General features: G+C 39.3%; 1 protein-coding gene across 2 annotated transcripts in view; it reads left to right on the forward strand.

Annotated features, from left to right (window-relative positions):
• Positions 1–25,049, forward strand: part of LOC126262336 (mediator of RNA polymerase II transcription subunit 18) — a 66,655-nt gene that overhangs the window by 39,589 nt on the left and 2,017 nt on the right. For both annotated transcript variants that reach the window (XM_049958895.1, XM_049958896.1), the window contains exons 3-5: positions 4,708–4,806; positions 4,883–5,049; positions 18,205–18,422. In XM_049958895.1, the coding sequence (XP_049814852.1) occupies positions 4,708–4,806; positions 4,883–5,049; positions 18,205–18,390 (452 nt within the window). In that variant the 3' untranslated portion in view covers positions 18,391–18,422. The remainder of the gene's footprint in view (positions 1–4,707; positions 4,807–4,882; positions 5,050–18,204; positions 18,423–25,049) is intronic.

A 25,049-nucleotide genomic window follows, 5' to 3' on the forward strand; every position in this document is an offset into this window, starting at 1 on the left:
AATCATACACAACAAAATAAATGAAAACACAACTATGGAAGAGTTACAACTAATGGTTTATATAGGAGCACTCACTACACTAAATATACACACTAGACAGAGATCAGAACCAACCAACACACAGAAGAAACCCACAAAACCAGCATGGCAACACAGGCTACAGATCAGAATAGAAAAACTGAGAAAAGACATCGGACAGCTAACACAATTTATAAGAAATGAAATCTCGGAAAAAAAACAAAAAAGGTTGGGTAAAATCTCACAACAAGAAGCGACAGAGCAATTAGACGAAAAGAAGCAGAAATTACAAGCATTAGCCAAACGACTCAGAAGATACAAAAAAAGTGAAAATAGAAGGAAACAAAACCAAACATTCAACACAAACCAAAAGAAATTTTACCAGACAATAGATAACACACACATTAAAATAAACAATCCACCAAACATAACAGACATGGAACACTTCTGGAGCAACATATGGTCTAACCCGGTACAACATAACAGGCATGCACGGTGGATACAAGCAGAAACAGACACATACAAGATGATACCACAAATGCCTGAAGTGATAATTTTGCAACATGAAGTCACCCAAGCAATTAATTCTACTCACAATTGGAAAGCCGCTGGAAATGATAAAATAGCAAATTTCTGGTTAAAGAAGTTCACCTCAACACATTCACATCTAACTAAATTATTTAACAGTTACATTGCAGACCCATACACATTCCCTGATACACTTACACATGGAATAACTTATCTGAAACCTAAAGATCAAGCAGACACAGCGAACCCAGCTAAATATCGCCCCATAACATGCCTACCAACAATATACAAAATATTAACTTCAGTCATTACACAGAAATTAATGACGCATACAACACAGAACAAAATTATAAATGAAGAACAAAAAGGCTGTTGCAAAGGAGCACGAGGATGTAAAGAGCAACTGATAATAGATGCAGAGGTGACATATCAAGCTAAAACTAAACAAAGGTCGCTACACTACGCATACATTGATTACCAAAAAGCTTTTGATAGTGTACCCCACTCATGGTTACTACAAATATTGGAAATATACAAAGTAGATCCTAAATTGATACAGTTCCTAAACATACTAATGAAAAATTGGAAAACCACACTTAATATCCAAACAAATTCAAATAATATCACATCACAGCCAATACAGATTAAGCGTGGAATATACCAAGGAGATTCATTAAGTCCTTTCTGGTTCTGCCTTGCTCTGAACCCAGTATCCAGCATGCTAAATAATACAAATTATGGATACAATATCACTGGAACATACCCACACAAAATCACACATTTGCTATACATGGATGATCTAAAACTACTGGCAGCAACAAATCAACAACTCAACCAATTACTAAAGATAACAGAAGTATTCAGCAATGATATAAGTATGGCTTTTGGAACAGACAAATGTAAGAAAAATAGCATAGTCAAGGGAAAACACACTAAACAAGAAGATTACATATTGGATAACCACAGCGACTGCATAGAAGCGATGGAAAAAACGGATGCCTATAAATATCTAGGATACAGACAAAAAATAGGAATAGGTAATACAAATATTAAAGAAGAACTAAAAGAAAAATATAGACAAAGACTAACAAAAATACTGAAAACAGAATTGACAGCAAGAAACAAGACCAAAGCTATAAATACTTATGCCATACCAATATTGACCTACTCATTTGGAGTAGTGAAATGGAGTAACACAGACCTAGAAGCACTCAATACACTTACACAATCACAATGCCATAAATATAGAATACATCACATACATTCAGCAACAGAAAGATTCACATTAAGCAGAAAGGAAGGGGATTTATCGATATAAAAAACCTACATTATGGACAGGTAGACAATTTAAGAAAATTCTTTATAGAACGAGCAGAAACTAGCAAAATACACAAAGCAATCACTCATATAAATACATCGGCTACACCACTACAATTTCATAACCACCTCTACAACCCTTTAGACCACATAACATCAACAGATACAAAGAAAGTAAATTGGAAAAAGAAAACACTTCATGGCAAGCACCCGTATCATCTAACACAGCCACACATCGATCAAGACGCATCCAACACATGGCTAAGAAAAGGCAATATATACAGTGAGACAGAAGGATTTATGATTGCAATACAGGATCAAACAATAAACACCAGGTATTACAGCAAGCATATTATTAAAGATCCCAATACCACAACAGATAAATGCAGACTTTGTAAACAACAAATAGAAACAGTAGATCACATCACAAGCGGATGTACAATACTAGCAAATACAGAATACCCCAGAAGACATGACAATGTCGCAAAAATAATACATCAACAGCTTGCCTTACAACATAAACTTTTAAAACAACAAGTTCCTACATACAAGTATGCACCACAAAATGTACTGGAGAATGATGAATACAAATTATACTGGAACAGAACCATTATAACAGATAAAACAACGCCACATAACAAACCTGACATCATACTCGCCAATAAAAAGAAGAAATTAACACAACTAATCGAAATATCCATACCCAATACAACAAATATACAAAAGAAAACAGGAGAAAAAATTGAAAAATACATCCAACTGGCTGAGGAAGTCAAAGACATGTGGCATCAGGATAAAGTTGACATCATACCAATTATAGTATCAACTACAGGAGTCATACTACACAATATCCACCAGTACATCAATGCAATACAGCTACATCCAAACACATATATACAACTACAGAAATCCGTAATTATTGATACATGTTCAATTACCCGAAAGTTCCTAAACGCAATATAACACATACCGTACAGTTAATAGGAAGTGACGCTTGATCAAGGTCCGCGTCACTTTCCATTCTCAACCAGACCTAACGTCTGAGAAAGTAAAATAATAATAATAATAAAACACTACATGGCAAGCACCCGTATCATCTAACACAGCCACACATCGATCAAGACGCATCCAACACATGGCTAAGAAAAGGCAATATATACAGTGAGAAGGAAGGATTCATGATTGCAATACAGTATCAAACAATAAACACCAGATATTACAGCAAGCATATTATTAAAGATCCCAATACCACAACAGATAAATGCAGACTTTGCAAACAGCAAATAGAAACAGTAGATCACATCACAAGCGGATGTACAATACTAGCAAATACAGAATACCCCAGAAGACATGACAATGTAGCAAAAATAGTACATCAACAGCTTCCCTTACAATATAAACTTATAAAACAACATGTTGCCACATACAAGTATGCACCACAAAATGTACTGGAGAATGATGAATACAAATTATACTGGAACAGAACCATTATAACAGATGAAAAAACACCACATAACAAACCTGACATCATACTCACCAATAAAAAGAAGAAATTAACACAACTAATCGAAATATCCATACCCAATACAACAAATATACAAAAGAAAACCAGAGAAAAAATTGAAAAACACATCCAACTGGTTGAGGAAGTCAAGAACATGTGGCATCAGGATAAAGTTGACATTATACCAATTATACTATCAACTACAGGAGTCATACCACACAATATCCACCAGCACATCCAAACTTATACATACAACTACAGAAATCCGTAATTATTGATACATGTTCAATTACCCGAAAGTTCCTAAATGCAATATAACATATACCATACAGTTAAAAGGAAGTCGCGCTTGATCAAGGTCCGCGTCACTTTCCATTTTTGACCAGACATAACGTCTGAGAAAAGAAAGAAATAATAATAATAATAGAAGAGATAGCAGTTTCAACCTGGACAAATCATTGAATCTGCTGCTTCCTTTAGTAAACTCACAAAGATATTACTACAGTGCAGCTCACAATGATACACTGATATCCCAGCATGAGTAGACCACCTAGCCACGGGTTCAATTGATGCACTGTTTTTGCTACCTTCAAGCACAGTGGTGTGGTCCATTTTTTAAAAACACAGTGCAAATGCTGTAGCTTCAGTATGTCATCTCATTCTGAAGATAGCTGGAACATATATGACCAAGGTGCTAAAATAAGGTTTCTGTAGTTACATACCTAAAATTTAATGGGCAAAAACACGTAGCCAAACTCATTTGAGGTACAGTGAAATAACAATTACAACAAAACATTTTATTTCCATTGTATGATGCAACCAGCATGCAGAAGAAAACATTGGCACAGTATCTAAAGTTGAGTGTGCTACACTTTGCAATTGTGTGCCAAAATGTGAAGATGGTATGTTTTAATGGAACACGATATTGATACAATAACAGAACTGTTCATCATTAATATACAGACCAAAAGTAGCGGCAACAGCTATACAGGCCAAAAGTAGTGGCAAGAGCAATAAGTATTCTTTACCGAATAAATAGTGTCCAGAATGAGTCTACCACTCAACAGCAGTGAGTGCACCATTATTCAACTTTTTCATAGGTTTATGCTGTTTGTGGCGTTGGGACTTGAATGTGGAACTGTTCCTCTCACAGGCAATGTTGTTATTGACTGTTGTATACAGTCAAAACCTGCCTTCACAACTTCAACATCCTACATTCAATTTGCAGTCCATTACCATTTCAATCTCTTGGGAAGTTTTGAATGCATAGTAGGTTACCATTGTGAAAATTTTATATATAAGTATTGTGGCACTGAACTTATAGTCATAAATTTTTGCAGGTGGAACAAGTGCTCAGCCATTACTGTTGAGAGTTCGACGGGCCCTGGATTATCCTGATATGCCATTTCAATTACGTTACATTGGTCAACCTGAAATAGGTGAGCATGAGTTACAAATACTCTTGATGTTCTGTTGGAAAGAGTTTTGTTGTTGTATTTAATTTATAATTTACAGATAAATCAAGACCCACAATTGTGAGAAATAGCATAGATATAGGCACAAGCTCATCTGTGGTTGAATTTCTAACTGAACTGGGCTGTAGAATGGATTTTGAGTACATTGTGAGAGGTTATATGTTCCGGAAAGGTCGCATGAAAATCACTGTATCCAAAATATTTAAGGTTAGTACCGTAAGTTTACTTATTTTATGTAAGCAACTGTTGTATTTGGCAGTGCCACATACTTGTGGATAGTGTCTGTACCAAACCATTTCGCACAAACATGCATAAATAGCACACGAACTTACAAGTACACTTTCCCTGATACAGTGCAGCATTAAAACAATTAATGCAGACTGATGCAGGGAGGGAGCAAGATAATCTGCCCCAGGCAAACCGTAAATAGCAGGTTCTTGACCGTATCAGTCACCATAGAAGTTTCTGAGTATTTGGATTGTGTAATTTAAGTTGTTGCTATCTTGTCTTAATGACTTGGTGCCCTGGTGCATTATTTTTTGTGGTTTTGTTTGGCTGAAATGGACAGAAAATAAAAATAGTGGTTCTAAGAGGGTACCTGAAAGAAATCACAGCAACTGAGAAAACTTGAATATCACTGGAATACAAGCTGATCCAAAAGTTAAGAAAAAAGTGACTATTCCAAAGAAAAGAAAGCATTGCTTTAATAATATTTATGGGCAAGGATTGGATTTTTCTTAGTCATCATTTCTCTTTTGCTTGTAATGTGTGTTATTTTGACACAAGAAGGTGCAAATCATGCCCCATTGGTGCATTTTTCTTTCATTGTCAGTTATCCTTGATGTTCTAATATTGAACTTAGCTCAACTGAATCTCCAAACAGTTGCTGTGTGATAGAATGCCACATCAACAGTTAATTTCAACAGCAAGTGGTCCGTGTCATATTGCTATGTAGTATTTTGTATCACCTACAAAAAGCAAAACTTTTAACATATAAAACAGAGCAGCACCTGTGTTATATCTCCCATCACTACAAAACAGGCAAAAGATCCAAATAAATACTGAAATACACTGGAGGAAATACAATAAAGGAAAAAAAAAAAAACTGCAACACTCAGAAGGAGTTGTGCGACATAAAACAAAATATAGTAGGCGTGTTTCTACATCTGAAAGATCAAGTCTATTCAGACTTCACACCAGACACATAAACAACAAAGACATCATTATCAACACCTGACTGTGTTTGAATGTGGCCATGTAATAGGGTTACAAGAAGCTGGATGTTCCTTCTATGACCCTGCAGAAAGACTTGGCCGAAATGTAGCCACTGTACATGATTGTTGCCATTGGTGGTTACGAGAATGTGCAATTGCAAGTAGATGGCCATGTGGCGCTACCTAGAGGAAAGGCAACTATGTTTGACTTACGGGTGTGTCACTGCATCTGCGGCGGTAATTTGAGCAGCAGTTGGCAAAACAGTGACACAATGAACTGTTACAAATCAGTTACTTCAAGGACAGCTCCAAGCCAGACGCCCTGTAGTGTGCATTCCACTGACCCCAAAGCACTGCCATTTGCGACTTGTTTTAAGTAAGAACTCATTGGAGGGGAGGGTGAAGGTGTGTTGTGTTTTTTGATGAAAGCTGGTTCTGCCTCTGTGCCAGTGATGGCCATGTGTTGGTGAGGAGGAGGCCAGTTGAGGGCCTGCAGCCAACCTGTCTGTTTTGTACACACTGGACCTACACCTTTAGTTATGGTCTGGGGTGCGATTTCATATGACAGCAGGATCACACTTGTGGTTATCCCAGATACGTCAGTCAGGTGATTAAATTTGTTGTGCTGCCATTCATAAACAGCTTTCCACAGGGTGTTTTCCAATAGGGTAACAGTCACCTACATACCATTGTTGGTTCCCAATATGCTCTACAGTGTGTCAGCATGTTGTCTTGGCCTGCTTGATCACCAGATCTGTCTCCAGTCGACAACATATGGGACATTATTGGACAGTAACTCCAGCATCATCCACAACAAGCATGAACCGTTCCCATATTGACCAACCACAACAGGCATGGAACTCCATCCCGCAAACTGACATCCGGAACCTGTATAACACAATGTATGTACATTGGTATGCTTACATTCAACATTCCGGCTGTTACACCAGTTATTAATGTACCAGTATTTAACATTTGTAATAGCTTATCTTGTGCTTACATTAACCTGCGATCTTGCACCATTAATCACCTGTTATGTTACCTAGACAAATGTATTCCCAAAATTTCATTGTTGTTGTGTTCTTCAGTCCTGAGACTGGTTTGCTGCAGCTCTCCATGCTACTCTATCCTGTGCAATCTTCTTCATCTCCCTGTACCTACTGCAGCCTACATCCTTCTGAATCTGCTTAGTGTATTCATCTCTTGGTCTACCTCTACGATTTTTACCCTCCACACTGCCCTCCAATGCTAAATTTGTGATCCCTTGATGCCTCAAAACATGTCCTACCAACCGATCCCTTCTTCTAGTCAAGTTGTGCCACAAACTTCTCTTCTCCCTAATCCTATTCAATACCTCCTCATTAGTTATGTGATCTACCCACCTTATCTTCAGCATTCTTCTGTAGCACCACATTTCGAAAGCTTCTATTCTCTTCTTGTCCAAACTAGTTATCGTCCATGTTTCACTTCCATACATGGCTACACTCCATACAAATACTTTCAGAAACGACTTCCTGACACTTAAATCTATACTCGATGTTAACAAATTTCTCTTCTTCAGAAACGCTTTCCTTGCCATTGCCAGTCTACATTTTATATCCTCTCTACTTCAACCATCATCAGTTATTTTGCTCCCCAAATAGCAAAACTCCTTTACTACTTTAAGTGTCTCATTTCCTAATCTAATTCTCTCAGCATTGCCTGACTTAATTCAACTACATTCCATTATCCTCGTTTTGCTTTTGTTGATGTTCATCTTATATCCTCCTTTCAAGACACTGTCCATTCCGTTCAACTGCTCTTCCAGGTCCTTTGCTGTCTCTGACAGAATCACAATGTCATCGGCAAACCTCAAAGTTTTTACTTCTTCTCCATGAATTTTAATACCTACTCCGAATTTTTCTTCTGTTTCCTTTACTGCTTGTTCAATATACAGACTGAATAACATCGGGGAGAGGCTACAACCCTGTCTCACTCCTTTCCCAACCACTGCTTCCCTTTCATGCCCCTCAACTCTTATAACTGCCATCTGGTTTCTGTACAAATTGTAAATAGCCTTTCGCTCCCTGTATTTTACCCCTGCCACCTTCAGAATTTGAAAGAGAGTATTCCAGTTAACATTGTCAAAAGCTTTCTCTAAGTCTACAAATGCTAGAAACGTAGGTTTGCCTTTTCTTAATCTTTCTTCTAAGATAAGTCGTAAGGTTAGTATTGCCTCACGTGTTCCAACATTTCTACGGAATCCAAACTGATCTTCCCCGAGGTCCGCTTCTACCAATTTTTCCATTCGTCTGTAAAGAATTCGCGTTAGTATTTTGCAGCTGTGACTTATTAAACTGATAGTTCAGTAATTTTCACATCTGTCAACACCTGCTTTCTTTGGGATTGGAATTATTATATTCTTCTTGAAGTCTGAGGGTATTTTGCCTGTCTCATACATCTTGCTCACCAGATGGTAGAGTTTTGTCATGACTGGCTCTCCCAAGGCCATCAGTAGTTCTAATGGAATGTTGTCTACTCCCGGGGCCTTGTTTCGACTCAGGTCTTTCAGTGCTCTGTCAAACTCTTCACGCAGTATCTTATCTCCCATTTCGTCTTCGTCTACATCCTCTTCCATTTCCATAATATTGTCCTCAAGTACATCGCCCTTGTATAAACCCTCTATATACTCCTTCCACCTTTCTGCCTTCCCTTCTTTGCTTAGAACTGGGCTGCCATCTGAGCTCTTGATATTCATACAAGTGGTTCTCTTCTCTCCAAAGGTCTCTTTAATTTTCCTGTAGGCAGTATCTATCTTACCCCTAGTGAGATAAGCCTCTACATCCTTACATTTGTCCGCTAGCCATCCCTGCTTAGCCATTTTGCACTTCCTGTCGATCTCATTTTTGAGACGTTTGTATTCCTTTTTGCCTGCTTCATTCACTGCATTTTTATATTTTCTCCTTTCATCAATTAAATTCAATATTTCTTCTGTTACCCAAGGATTTCTACTAGCCCTCACCTTTTTACCTACTTGATCCTCTGCTGCCTTCACTACTTCATCCCTCAGAGCTACCCATTCTTCTTCTACTGTATTTCTTTCCCCCATTCCTGTCAATTGTTCCCTTATGCTCTCCCTGAAACTCTCTACAACCTCTGGTTCTTTCAGTTTCTCCAGGTCCCATCTCCTTAAATTCCCACCTTTTTGCAGTTTCTTCAGTTTCAATCTGCAGTTCGTAACCAATAGATTGTGGTCAGAATCCACATCTGCCCCTGGAAATATCTTACAATTTAAAACCTGGTACCTAAATCTCTGTCTTACCATTATATAATCTATCTGATACCTTTTAGTATCTCCAGGATTCTTCCAGGTATTCAACCTTCTTTTATGATTCTTGAACCAAGTGTTAGCTATGATTAAGTTATGCTCTGTGCAAAATTCTACAAGGCGGCTTCCTCTTTCATTTCTTCCCCCCAATCCATATTCCCCTACTATGTTTCCTTCTCTCCCTTTTCCTACTGACGAATTCCAGTCACGCATGACTATTAAATTTTCGTCTCCCTTCACCACCTGAATAATTTCTTTTATCTCGTCATACATTTCTTCAATTTCTTCATCATCTTGCTGGTTGGCATATAAACTTGTACTACTGTAGTAGGCATGGGCTTTGTGTCTATCTTGGCCACAATAATGCGTTCACTATGCTGCTTGTAGTAGGTAACCTGCACTCCTATTTTTTTATTCATTATGAAACCTACTCCTGCATTACCCCTATTTGATTTTGTATTTATAACCCTGTATTCACCTGACCAAAAGTCTTGTTCCTCCTGCCACCGAACTTCACTAATTACCACTATATCTAACTTTAACCTATCCATTTCCCTTTTTAAATTTTCTAACCTATCTGCCCGATTAAGGGATCTGACATTCCACGCTCCGATCTGTAGAACAGCAGTTTTCTTTCTCCTGATAATGACGTCCCCTTGAGTAGTCCCCGCCCGGAGATCCGAATGGGGGACTATTTTACCTCCGGAATATTTTACCCAAGAGGACACCATCATCATTTAATCATACAGTAAAGCTGCATGTCCTCGGGAAAAATTACGGCTGTAGTTTCCCCTTGCTTTCAGCTGTTCGCAGTACCAGCACAGCAAGGCCGTTTTGGTTAATGTTACAAGGCTAGATCAGTCAATCATCCAGACTGTTGCCCCTGCAACTACTGAAAAGGCTGCTGCCCCTCTTCAGGAACCACGTTTGTCTGGCCTCTGAACAGATACCCCTCTGTTGTCGTTGCACCTACGGTACGGCCATCTGTATCGCTGAGGCACGCAAGCCTCCCCACCGACAGCAAGGTCCATGGTTCATGGGGGGAAAATTTCATTACTCTACATTAAATATTTTTTGGTGTTGCGATTTTTTTTTTTTTTACATCAGTGTACATGTGCATCTTTGAATGTTTTATAAAGATGAAGAAATAAGAAGAAAAAGGTACTTTTCTTAAAAGAAAAAGAATGATATGGCACTGTTAACTGAGACCTTTAGGATAGGTTCAGCCATCTAATTGGAAAACTTTTCTTTCTTTGCGCACATTGGCACCTTTCCCTAGAGTAGATGACTGATAAGTCCCTGTGGAATTTTAGTCTCATGTTGTTGTCGATGATGACGATGATAGAGAGGGGGGGGGGGGGGGGTAATAACTCTATGCCAACACACGTCCAACTCCTCTCAAATAGCCTCAAGAAGGGACCTGCCAATCTTGTCATTTTCATGTGATGAACAGATCACCATGTGCTCTTACTCCAGAAGGCACTGCAGAGATGTCTGAAATTTAACATAGAACACTGGTGTAACTTTGAGCACTGAGCTGCCTGTGAGTGAAACTTGTTTGGTTACAGAGGTGGGTGATGGAAAAGTCATAGGCTAATTAATGCATTACAAATGTATATGATAACATTTTCACACATATAAATTCATATCTGTTTGTATGGTATGTGATGAAGGAGTACAAACTGTTCTGTGGGCACAGCAGCAGCTGTCAGGTTGCTGTGTTTCAAACCCCACCATCTGAGCTGATTCCTAGTGTGCTTTGCAGTCAGTGAGGAAAGTGTACCCATTAAACAAAACTAGTGATGAGGTACAGTGTTTAAGATACTAGACCTTTATTGGGTAGGAACCAGTAATTCCCAGCCTGATTCTTTAAAGAATCAATTTCTCATGTATAAAACATCATCTCTCACAAAATATGTGCCATACAATATATAATTTTGCAGGTATGTTCAGTCGTATATATGGATACTGTCTGTAAAATGTGTTGCAAATAGAGTTAATAGTAAAGAAGTAATAAATTGAAATGTCTTGCCTGATGCTGCAGTTTTACTGCATGAGCAACATAAATGTACTAAGTTATAAACTTTTTCCATTTCATTTTTTTGTCAGGCACATCAAGGAGAAAAAGTTTCCTAAAACTATGAAATTATGTGTAAAGTTTGTTGGAAGTCACAAGTGCTCTCATTCTCAAATACTGGATGAATATAGTCTGGGTAATTTACATGCCTAAAGACATATACACAGTTTCTAACTGTAATACTGAACTTATTGTCCTAAATCTTTAATGTAAGATTATAGCTCTTAATGCCTAGATCATGACTGAATTAAAAATATATATATATAATTCTGTCAGTAACTTCCAGATTAGCGGTTTAATAATATCAGGGTGGCCACAGCTTCTGGGGATGAGGGAATTCCAAACACATCAGGGAAATAAAAATAAATAAATAAACAAAAACGCTGGAAAAATCTTATTTTTGTTTCAGTAAATGAAATGGTTTGTTTACTGAGATGTCGTGCATCGTCATTGGTTGGGTGCAGCTTAGTATGTTTGCCGCTTCGCTACTCCCCTCATTACTATTGCATGTTTGTGTGCACTCATTTTCTGACAAGAGCTATGGCTGAAAATTTAGTTGTGAGAGTGTGATTGTCTTTTTTGAGTGGCTGTCTGCAGCTTGGGAATCATCTTTACAGTGGGTTCCTACCTGTCCTCGTTATTATGGATTCTCAGAGTACTTGAACACGTTATCTGTTGCATGGATTGATCACCATTGTCTCATTTCATCAACATGCTGTCTGTGACATGTGAATAGCTGGCCACACAATTGGATTTCCATGATGGGCCATTTCTGGGGGTATCTGTAACAAATTGGGTCTTCCAATCTGAAGTCCTTCGTTTTTCCACTCATGTGGAAGCCCTGCCCGTCAGATCTAATCTCTCCGAGCTGCCTGCAGGATGGGTCTGTTTGTGTGTGGCGTAATGCAGCGGATTTTCGTGGTTTATCCATGGACCCAGGACTGTGGGGCTCCTTAGCAGGCCAGAGTCCATGGGCAATGTATTTCAGGAATTGTGACTGTCTCATCACAACTGCATTGTACAGTGTGGTGTTTTATAGACTTTTATTTGTTCAAGTACATTTTGACACTTCAAAAGTAGTTTATATGTTAGAAAGTACGGGCAATAAGAAGAATAAAATTGTCAGTTGCTGGCGGTTTGTATGCTATGTACTCATATATTTCTTGAAAGAAAGATCACACAATATCTGTACAATAACAGATGCAACACAATGGATAATAACTGACAATAATGAACATAGTAGAACCAACATTTTATTGGTGGTCACCTACATGGTTGGTGAAGGTATTTTAAATGTGTCTTGCTATACCAAGGAAATGCATATTTTTGTCACCAAATGTGTTTTATTTTATTGAAATAAAATAACATCAGTGATCTTAATGAAACAAACATGCCATTTGGCTTGCTATCTCCATCTAAAAACAGTTCATTATTAAAGATGTTGTTGTAGTACCTAATATTTTTGCTCACATCAGTAAATGCCACCTGTTTGCAAGTATTTTTTTTTTTTTATATATTTCCCCGTTTGCATTATTGTTTCTTATACTGTAGCTGCAAAGACAGATTGTGAGCTTATGTCTTAACTTACCCTTGAGATCTCAAAATTTGTCGGGGAAAAATGCTAAAACTTGTCTGGAAATCAGGGAATTTCACTTGGGTAAACTTGTGGCAAACCTGAATATATGAGGGCAGTTTGAAAAGTAACCTCCGTTTGGCTGGAAATAAAGGACTTGTCAAAAAAAAAAAAAAGTGTTACGTACATTTTGAAACTACGGCTTTTTGCTATTTTTCAAGAAAAGCCACCATTTAAATTTAAGCATCTGTCATAGCATTTCGCTAATTTACAAATTCCTTTTTCATAAAATTCTAATGCCTGTGTGTGCAGCCAGTGTTTCACAGTATTTTTAAGTTTGTCATCATCATTGAAGTTCTGTAATACAAGCCATTTCTCCATGTGGGTGAAGAGATGAAAGTCCATTGGCATCAAGACTGGTTTTGTATGGGGGAAGGTCCAAAATGTCCCATTTGAATTACTTCAAAGTCTCTAGCATTTTTCGGGCACTGTGAGAACGAGGATTGTCGTCCAAAAGCACAACACTGAAAGTCAACATACTGTGATGTTTGTATTGAATAGCTCGCTTAAGTTTCTTCGAAATTTCACAGTAGACTTCTGAAGTGATAGTTGTTCCATGCTCCATAAATTCAACCAGGAAAGCTCCCTTAGCATCCCAAGAAACTGTAGCCATAATCTTCCTCGATGATAAAGTTTGATGAACTTTGTTCAGCTTGCATGGAGAATTGGTATGACCCCCAGCTATTGACAGTGGTTTCGTTTCTGTGTTTACGTGTGCCACCCTAGTTTTGTCACCAATCTCAATCGTCTTCAAAAATCCTTCTCCTTCCCTGTTTTGTTTCAGTGTTTACATGTGCCGCCCAAGTTTCATCACCAATTTCAATCCTCTTCGAACATCCTTCTCCTTCCCCGTCATAGTGTAGTGTAATGCAGAGCCCATTTGTTTGGTTTTTTGGGCCTCTTGAGCACATTAGGTACTCACTGAACACTGAAACTTCAGTATCCTAAATTACTGGTGATGGCCTCGTACACAACTGTACAAAAATTACAGGGAATTGTTCAGAAACCAGACATAATGAATCTTCAATTTTCATAAACTGTTCATCAATTCTGTGGGCAAGATCATTAATCAGAACAGAAAGCTTACCACTCCTCTCTTCATCTTGTATGTTTATTCTACCACTACCCATTGCAGCACAACTTCTCATAAGGTTTGGACCATGTACAGTACACAGTTAGTGATGAATGTCTGCTGGTGAAAGGTTTTGCCCTGAAAGAAATCTGATTACTACTCTACTCAAACTACACATTTTGTGAGACTTTTTATTACAGTGCTCATGTTTTGAGGTTATAACAAAAATGTGCAAAAGAATGAGGTTCACACTTTCACAGCTGGATGCTTACTGAATGAGAGAACTTGCAGATGTGACAATGGTGCCACTCTGTGCCAAATAGTGGTACCACACCAGAGTGGCAGCTACTTTCCAAACCACCATTGTAGATGGGGTTCAGATCCCTGCTAGGCCCTCCAGATTGAGGCCTCTTGTGGTATTCCTAACTCACCTAATGTGAGTATTGGAATAGCTTTTTTTTTTTTTTAGAAAAGAGCAAAACCAATTTCCTTCCCCATCCTTGTGCTCCACCAGTAATTATCTCATCAGCTATGGTATCTTAAACCTTAAGCTTGGTTCCTTTCAAGCATACAGAATTGTACAGAATACAGTACTTAAGATTCCAAGAAAGCTCTGGATAACAAATAACAGCACCAATTGCAAGTATATTTTCTGACATGAGACTGGTTTCAGCCACCAAGCCCATTTTTAAATGGTTATGAGCCTAATGTCATTGAGGTACACAGACAGACTTATCAGCAACCACTTGAAAATGGCCTTAGTGGCTAAATCTGGTTTTGGTGTGAGAAAATAAACTTGCAGCAAATGCTGTTAGTTGTTTCCAAGTAATTACTACAGCTTTGGGCCCCAAACCATTATGCCCAACATACTGGGGGAGGGGGGTGGGGGGTGGGGAGGAATCAAAGAAAGCACGTGTCATTCTACTGGGAGTCAGCACATGCTGGAATGAAAGAAAATGATTGGTAGCTTCATCATCAGAGAAGTCAGACATCTGCATGCCATGAAAATTGATGTTTCTCTGTCTCCAGTTGTCTGGCCATTGTTGTGTGATGTGAGATAAGAGGTGTGAGGAAGAATATGAAATTTTTGACAAGCTATGATTTGTGCTATTATTTCAGTTCCTATGAATGTGGCTGATAATGGTGGTCTGTGATATGTTCCATTCACCATCATTATGAAACAGGGAAAAATTGTTTAGTGATTTTAAAACTGGATTAAATGAACCTAGAAGCTTCAAGTTTTTTTCTCTTTACGGTGGGTTTTGGGATTATTACAGGTGCAGGGAGTTCATTGACTGGTGATGAATTTCGAGTTGCAGTGATGCAGGAAAAATAGTTGTGAAGAAGATTATTGTAATGGTGATATCACTCAAGGACATCAAAGTGATGCTATGTACTGAATACTCAATGTCTGTCTTCAAGCCAGGACAGTTTCATCGTCAATGGTGCCTCACTCTTTGACGGTCAGATAATACAGTATGTCTGGAGAATGGTGTGAATAAATGCTGGGCGGGTTCTGTAAAGATACTGCTGCACATGTTTGTAAGATTGTCGCTGGTGATAAAACAAAATCTCTTGATTGAATAGAGAATTTACAGGGCAGTGGACATTGTGGATCTTTCCTGATGAAAAGCTTCATAACATTGCACCTGTACACACTGCTTTTGTGACTCACTCTGTTGTGGCAACAGTTACTTATTACATGTTCATAAGCACACAACATCGTGAAACAACTGAGTACAGGCCAGTTTGCAGCATTGTAACAGGAGCGTGGCGTTATTCTACACAGTGGTGGAAACTAGTTCGTTCACCTAACCGAAGAAGAGTACTAGTCGATAGGCACTGAAAAGTAACTTTGCTCTAGCAATCTCACACACAGGCGAAGTCGACTTGCACAACAATAAGAAAAGTCTGCTTTGCCATCTGACAGAATCTGTAAATATAGAATTGCCATCTAGGGAAGCATTGGTTGGATCAGAACATGGCTTCAGCTGACTTGCACAGAATGAGAGCGAGCTCACAGCCACGTGTGCTTAAATCTGCTTCCTAGCTAGTCTCACGCGACTGGTCAGCCAGAGATGCTGTGTTGCTTTGCTGGCAGCATCCTCACAAGATCTAGACATCTTCCATCAATTCAGGATTATAAAAACTGTCAACTCATACTTCATTTGCTGGATTCCTCAGGAGACAGAGTTATGTGACATCTTGTTTACAGTCTGGACCTGACATCCATGTGAATACCAGTATTTTCTGTTATCTATACTGGTCCTCATTAAGCTTTTAATGCCAACATAATTCAACCTATACCTTTTGAAGAAAATTACTGGAAAACTGTGCTAAAAACTTTAACATGAATTAAAAAAGTGTTTTGAATCTTTTGGCAAGTACTTTTTTATGTTTGCTATTTGCATAGATCTACAATGATAATTTTAATAAATCCATAGACCTGACTATAGAAAATGTCATTTCAGCATCCTGATAGTGATAATTAGGCTTTGCATAGGACATAACTTTTGGCATCTTTTATTGGTGGAGAACCCATTTGCATGTGATGCTTAAATGACAGTATCAAGTGTACCACGATTTAACAGGATGTGAGTGCAGTCGAGCAGCTGCAGGGTTAGTTTAGTTGTTTATGAAATGAATGTGTAAAGGGTTTTAAAGTTCTCTGTGTAATCCATAACACTGTTCAAATTGTCTGCAAGTAGATTGTAATGTGAGTCAGAGTGTCTTTTTCAATTTTTTTGTCTCATTGACTATGCATGTATGTTATTATGTTACCCATTTGGTTATGTGGTGATTATTTCTTTTAATATACACTCCTTTAAAAGCACTGATTAATATCTTCATGTATCGTGCCATTTTTTGGCTTTCATTTTTGTTTATTTTAAATACAGTAGTTCCTAGACTCCAAAGATTCAAATCTTGTGCATCCTTTCCCAAATCATAACCAGCATAATTATTTATTGTATGAAGAATATTTGTGGTTTTTTAATCCATGGATTTTTTGTGCTATTAACTGATGAACTTTTACATGTCCTTAATAAATATCTTTAAAGAATTCCATTATTAAAACACTTAGTTTCAGTTGAAGCCAATGTTGCTCTTGTTTTAATTCTGCAATCCAGTCGTCACAGTGGCATCACCCGAATTCCCCTTCTGCCAAAAAATTCACCCTTCTGCCAAAAATTTGAAGCCACAATTTTGGGTAAAAAAAAAGTATCCTCAGTGTTTTGGGACTGAAAAGGCATCATTTTGGTTGAATTTATGGCTCAGGGGGGAGACCGTTAATGCACAACGATATTATGGGATCCAAAAAAAAGAAAAACCAAAAGAAGTGTTCAAAACAAAAGGAGATTTATGCTGATGAGAAGAGAGAGTGCTTTTTGCATGAAAATGTGTGTCCCCACACAGCCTTAACCACCAAGGTACTCTTAGAGTCATTTGATTGGAATGTTTTGAATGACCTGTGCATTCCCCTGATATGGCACCTTTGTGCAGGCACACATGAGTGGAATTAAATTTTCAACCAATGAGCAGCTGCAGAAAGAGATCCAGAAGTGGGGAAAGGAGCTGGCTGCAGAGTTCTTCAAGGAGGGCCTAAAGAAGCTTGTGCCATGCTGCACCACATGTACTATAGTCAACAAGTGTATCAACAATATCCTGTAATGTTTTCAGATATGCTTTTTCTAAATTCTGAACATGCCTTTTATTCTTAAGTATTCAAGATTCATAGATTCATTACTTCAGTGAGTGCTGGCTATCTCATATTTCAAGGATATTTTTGTGTATGTGAAATGGATGTTTTGATGATAGGATCTTTGGATATTACATTATCAGTGTCTGGAGGTATCTTTTTTGTTAAGAGTTATAGAATAAGAAATATATATCAGTAATGACAAAATTTCTGATAAATTGTGATACTGAGTGTAACCACCTCCCCCTGTGTATCAGAAAGACGTATTACTTATATTTGTTACATTTTGTCTCATTTACTTGTCACTTTCAGAAATCTTTGGAACATAAATGTAACAGTATGTTTTTCGTTCTTTATTTTAGGTTGGCCAAGGCAAGACGTTAGAAAGTGTAGAACCTATGTCACAATCATATCTTGTAGAGCTTAGTGTTTTGGCTCCTGCTGGACAAGAAGCCATTGCAGAAGATATGCGGAGTTTTGCTGAACAGTTACGGCCCCTTGTTCAGCTTGAGAAACTGGATTACAAAAGACTACAGCATTTACCCTGAAGTGGTTTACCTTTGGTTACAGGGTTATCACAGTAAGATATGTTGATAAAATGATGTTAATTGACTGTCTAATTTGTCTCCTGAAAAATGGTGTGCCATAATATTTGTGATGATAATGTATCACTATAATCCCCCCCCCCCCCCAACTTAGTAGTCTTCAAGCTTGAGTGGAAGGTTTTTAACATGTGTGATGTCCTGCAAGTTCTCTTCTATCAAGTTCTCTTGCGTACCTTGCAGGATTAGCACTACTGGAAGAAAGGATACTCTGAAATGATGACTTAGCATCAGCTTAGGGGATTATTTCCAAAATGACTTTTTTCACTCCCCAGCAAAATGTGTGCGACCTTTATATCCACATGCTTGAACGGTGCTTAATTTCCAAACACTAAATTCATAGTTTTTTTAGGTCTGTAACTAGCCCTTGTTTTCCATGGTTCATTTTACTGTAATGTTTTGATGTGTTTATCACAACTGGATAATTTTTAAACTGATGATTCAGTTGGATTGTACTGTTTTTGAAAGTTTATCTTATTGCGTGTGTAGTGATAGGTTTCATCTGTATGTCCTGCTGGAAATTTCCATACTTTTCTTTGGTAAAATGTAACTGCAGGTGATATTGTCATGTAGAAGAAGGTGTGATTAGATGAAAGACGAACACTAACTTCACTGAATGAAGGTTTATTCAGCACTTGCACATACAACAGTGTGGAGCGAACTGCCTCCGGCCAGAACACACAGTATATATACAGATACAGAACATTCCAGTACAATGATTCTTGACATTTGTGGACACTTCTAGAATGCACTCAGACCGAATATAGAAATTAAAATTGTACAGTCTAGGTGAGTTTTGAACTCACGTCCCTCCATACGACAGTGTAGTATCATAACTACTAAACCACTGTGCTACTCGGCTTCTTCTGCCACATTGCTCCCTCCATAAGTGAACAGCATCTCAGTGTTACGTCCTCCTAGTCCGGGAACGAGTCATCGGTCCTGCATACTCCAACTCCTGATGACTGATTCTCGTCCTGGCGGTGATCTTCTTAGAACTTCTTTCGCCGCTACGCTCTTCGTCACCTTTCTGCTTGTTGCCTGTCACTGGAGCTTTGAATTTAACCTGGGTTGCAGGATCCTTATAGGGCTTCATTTGAAGGACATGGACCGTATCTCTGATCTTTCGTTATCTTGTGTCGGGGTCAAAATCTTCAACTTCATAAGTAACATCAGTCAACTGTCTTACAACGTTATAAGGTCCAAAGTAGTGCCTGAGGAGCTTCTCAGAGAGACCAACCTTCCGAACAGGAGTGAAGATCCAGACGAGGTCACCACGCTGGTAGATAACAGGGTGGTGGCTTGCATCATACCTTCAGTGATCATTTTCTTGAGCCTGCAGCGTGCGGAGTCGAGCTAACTGCCGAGCTTCCTCAGCTCTGGTTAACACGTGGCCAACGTAGTTGTCATCCACGTCATCAGGATGTAATGGAAACACAGTGTCCATCATTGTAGTCGCCTCACGCCCATGCACCAGGAAAAATGGCGTAAATCCTGTGGTGTCTTGTTTGGCAGAGTTGTAGGCAAATGTCACAAAAGGTAGCACCTCATCCCAGTTGCTCTGCTCAACATTGACGAACATTGATAGCATGTTGGCCAAGGTCTTATTAAGGCGTTCAGTAAGCCCATTAGTTGCAACGACAGTTTCTCTGTCACAAGATTTGATTGAAAAACTTTCCCTCGATCCATAATTAATGACCTTGGGGCACCCTGTTTTAATACGATGTCATCCATGATGAGTTTGGCTACCTCAGATGCTTCGGCTGTTTTCATGGCTTTTGTAATGGCATAGCGTGGAAGATAGTGCAAACAGTAATCTATCTATTGCCTTTAGCAGACATTGGAAATCATCTGAGGAGGTAAATTCCAACACACTGGAAAGGCGTTTCGGCTGGTGAAATTGGTATGAGTTGGCCAGGTGGTTTCTGAGGAACTGCCTTTCTCCTCGGGCACTCTCAACATAGTGACGGACACTTCTAAATAAACCTGGCCAAAAAAAAAAATCTTGCGGATTCTATCATATGTCTTAATAAATCCTAAATGTCTGGCCTCAGGTGTGTCACGTAATTTCTGTAGAACATCTAAGCGCATGTGTTTAGGAATCACTGATAGCCACCTCTTTCCAAACAGATCAAAGTTTTTTGTAGAAAGTAATCCATTAACTACCTGTCCTTTCACATCTTCTGACCGATTTAAGGCAAGCATAATTTGAGATACCTTGATGTCCTTCTGCTCAGCAGAGAGATCCTGGAGTGCAGTGAGACAGTTACTATCTTCATCAAAGTCTCGATGGTCTTGCACAGGGTTTCTTGAGAGAGACTCAGCATCTTGACGTTTTCTTCCTCTTTTGTACACTATGGTAATAAGACATAGTGCCCACCTGGCGAGTCATCCTGTTGGATCCTAAAGACCTGACAAACAGCAAAGTGAGTGATGGTCTGTAACAACTGTGAATGGCCTTCCATAGACATACTGTCGAAATTTGCACATGACCCAGATTTCTGTAGTTGAGTAGTTTCTCTTGGCTTTTGTAAGTGTCCTAGAAGCATAGGCTCTAACTTTCTCTTTTCCATCTGAAATTTGCACCAAAACAGCACCGATCCTATACCCGATGGCATCTGTGTGTAGTTTAGGTACTCTCTCATCATACAGACCAAGTACAGGGTCAGTCATCAGAACTTTTCGCGGCCCATCGAGAGAATCTTGTTGAGCACCACCCCAGATAAATTTAGCATCAGCTTTTAACAACTCGTGGAGTGGCCTAGCTTTTATACAAAAATCTTTGATAAAACGGTGGTAATAAGAACACAATCTGAGGAAGCTTCTCACACCTCTAATACTTTTAGGAATAGGAAATTCTTTTATAGATCTCACCTTTTCTGGGTCTGGGCGCACACCTTCATTTGACACAAGGTGTCAAAGTATTTTGATTTCTTTTGCTCCAAAGGCACACTTTCTTGGATTAAATTTCAGTCCGCCTTGTTGGAGACACTTAAGAACGGCCCTTAGTCTTTTTATATGTTCATCAAATGTCTCGGAGATCACTATAATGTCATCTAAATAACAAAGACACGTCGTCCACTGCAGCTGCCTTAGAAGATTATCCATCATCCGTTCAAAAGTTGCTGGTGCATTACACAAACCAAACGGCATCACCTTAAACTCATACAGGCCCTCAGGGGGTGATGAATGGAGTTTTCTCACGATGAGCCTCATCTACTCCAATTTGCCAGTATCCTGAGTACATGTCCATGGCTGAGAAAAACTTAGCCTCCTTCAGACAGTCTAGTGTATCATCAATTCGTGGAAGAGGGCAAATGTCCTTTTTAGCTATCTTATCAAGCTTCCTCTAATCAACACAAAAGTACCAACTGCAATCCTTCCTGATGACCGTAGGCCCTGCAAAGGCTGAAATGACCGTAGGCCCTGCAAAGGCTGAATGACGTCATTGTTCATCATTTTCTCCACCTCCTCGCAAATTATTTGACGTTCCATTGCTGACACACGGTATGCTCTCTGGCTTATTGGTTGATGGTGTCCAGTGCTAATCCGATGCTTCACCATCGATTTGTCTAATTTGCTCTTCACCTGTGGATTGAAGCATTCAGAGAACTCTTGAAGAATGGCAAGTAGCTTTTTCTGTTGTTCCATAGTGATAGTCGAGCTAGAAGACCTCGTCTCGTAGTGGTAGCGCTAATTTCGCCCACAGCGGTTTCTTTGACGCTCAGCTGTTCTTCAATTAACGGCTCAGCATTTGCTACGCACATGTGTCTTGGAAAGATCTGTGGTTCTTGGCGACAGTTAACTATCCGCAATTCACCGAATCCATTCTTAAATGAGACGACAGAGGCTGGGATGACGAAGTTATTTTTCAGTGGTATGCTTCTCTTACATTCCACTACAAGATCCATGGGTTGATGCATGACATGACATGTGACAGTTACCTTTCTAGTGCAGACTGCAGAAATAATCTCTTCATCTAGCACACAGTCTCCACACACTCGGATGCACATTTTCCTGTCCACAGTATCTCATCTCGTCTAGCATAATCTTCGAGTGACCACAATCTATAATTGCCTGAGAAGCTTTCAAAAAGTCCTATCTGAGAATGACATCATGACTATACTCTTTTAAGACGATGAATTCTAAGGGCTGTGTATGGCCACTTATACCTACATGAATGGTACATCTTCCTGTAGGTTTTACATATTTCCCATTAGCCACATTCAGCAGAGATATTTTGCTGTCGACGAATACGGTTTTCTGCAACTGATGACGGTACTTCTCTGGAATGACTGAATATGATGCTCCAGAGTCCACAAGAGCTTGGGCTGGTCGGCCACAGCCCATCATGAGGATATCGACTTAAGTTTCCTATCATTTTTGTAGTGATCGAAGGCGGAGGATTTTTCTCTTCAGCGGCCTCACATCCAAGGAAGGTCACACCCTTCAGTTTTCCAGGTTGCAGTGGCTAGGTGATTGGCTGGAGCTTCTAAACAGCGATGGAGACCTTGGTCGGCGTGTTGGGGAGCGTCCTCTCCAGCAGCTGGCTTACGGCAATGGTGACCTATGTTGTCCTGCACCCACATCTTCTTGTTCATCTTCGTCGTCCCGGAGTTGGTGTCGGCTAAGATCGGTCTGCTGTCTTCTGGTGTGGGTGTCATAAAATATCTGCCACCTTTCTCAACAATAGTGCAGCGCATGCCCCGGTTGTCCACAGTGGAAACATACTGGTTGGTTATCCTGGGTCCTCCAGACGTCAGTCTTCCTTGGTGCCCAAACAGGTTCCTCATGTGGCATTGTAGGATTGTAACTCTACCTTTGTCTCAACTTTTTCACCGTTTTGAGGGGAAATGAAGGACGAGAGATTGGGTTCAATGTCTGTTCCACTTCCTTCCTTATGACCTTGAAGCATATCAGTTTTTTGCTCACCGTGCAATCCAAGTGCCTTCTGAACTTCCTCTCTCACTGTCTGACAAAGAACACTTGCGAAATAAGTTGCTTCATCCATCATAGACATCGATGTGATGTTTGGAAGCTGTTCAAACTTCTTGCGTGTAATTCTTTTTTGATGCATTGTCTCAATATACTGGCACTATTTTATGAAGTTGTCTGCTGTCAAAACCTCCTTCAGGAGTAGGGCTTGTTACATGTCCTCAGCAACACCCTTCATGAGATGTGGAAACTTACCTTCCTCCTTCATTCTAGGATCTATTTTACTCATCTCCAAGACGTCTTTAGGATGCTGTAGTTTCTCCAGGCCGCTGTGCCCTGCACTTTAATTTATCTTCAGCCTTGCACTTCTGTCATTGTGTGTCGCCGAGGTACTTGCGCAGTTTCGCCTGGAATACTTCCCAGCTTGTGCACTTCTCCTCGTTGTTCTCATACCATTGCTTGGCAGTGCCCTCCAAGTAGAAAAATACATTAGGCAAACACACGGTGTCATCCCATTTGTTAAATCTGGCTATACACTCATATAGTCTCAGCCATTTGTTTGGTTCTTGGCCATCATCACCAGAGAACCCGGAAGGATGTCTCATGTGGTGGCATACAGTTGCTGTCATCGTAACGTCCTCTTCTTCTTCTGTCTCCGATAGATTGCGATCTGTGGAATATGGCTCGAACTTGGGTTTCTCACCTCTGGGTTGGCTCAACTTCAAGTCTCACAGGCTAGTGCACTGCACATTACGATTCAAGAGTAGATCCAATAGAAATGAAATATTGTCACAGAAGAAACTGTTGCATGGAGGATCGTGAGTTCAAAACTCACCTACACTGTACAATTTTAATTTCTATATTTGCCGTTTGGCAGCTCTGTCATGGCCTGATGGGAGCTACTGTGTCATCAATAATATGCACTACCACAAATTCCAATACCCAGTGTCTCCACCAGAATAATGTCATGTAGAAGAAGGTGTAATTAGATCAATGACGGACACTAACTTCACTTAGTGAAGGTTTATTCAGCACTTGCACATACTAGAGCGCTGAGCGAACTGCCTCCAGCCAGAACACATACAGTATATATACAGCTACAGAACATTCCACCTCAATGATTCTTGACATTTGTAGATACTTCTAGAATGTACTTGAACCAAATATAGAAATTAAAATGGTACAGTCTAGGTGAGTTTTGAACTCACGATCCTCCATGCAACAGTTTAGTATCATAATCACTACACCACAGTGCTACCCAGCTTCTTCTGTGACAATATTTCATTTCTATTGGATCTACTCTTGAACTGTAATGTTCAGTGTACTAGCATGTGAGACTGGAAGTTGAGCCAACCCAGATCAATACACCATACAATCTGAGTGTGGTGTTTAGATGGTTTGTCATACTTTTTTTAGGTGAAAGCTGGCCTGATCCCCAATCTCTGCATTGGAAAATACAATACACAAACAGTTGAAATACAATAATGCATAGAGCTATGTTTACACATAACATTAACACATAGAGCAAAGATTACACTGTTGCCAAACAGATGGTACACATGGCTTTCCCGGCATGGTAAAGCATCTCTATGGCAACAGAAAGGGTATCATCCAGCCACAATGTTAAATAAAAATTATTTTAACAAATCATTAAGCAAGCAAACTTGGTT

This window comes from Schistocerca nitens, chromosome 6, assembly GCF_023898315.1.
Source record: "Schistocerca nitens isolate TAMUIC-IGC-003100 chromosome 6, iqSchNite1.1, whole genome shotgun sequence".
In the NCBI taxonomy this organism is placed as follows: Eukaryota; Metazoa; Arthropoda; class Insecta; order Orthoptera; family Acrididae; genus Schistocerca; species Schistocerca nitens.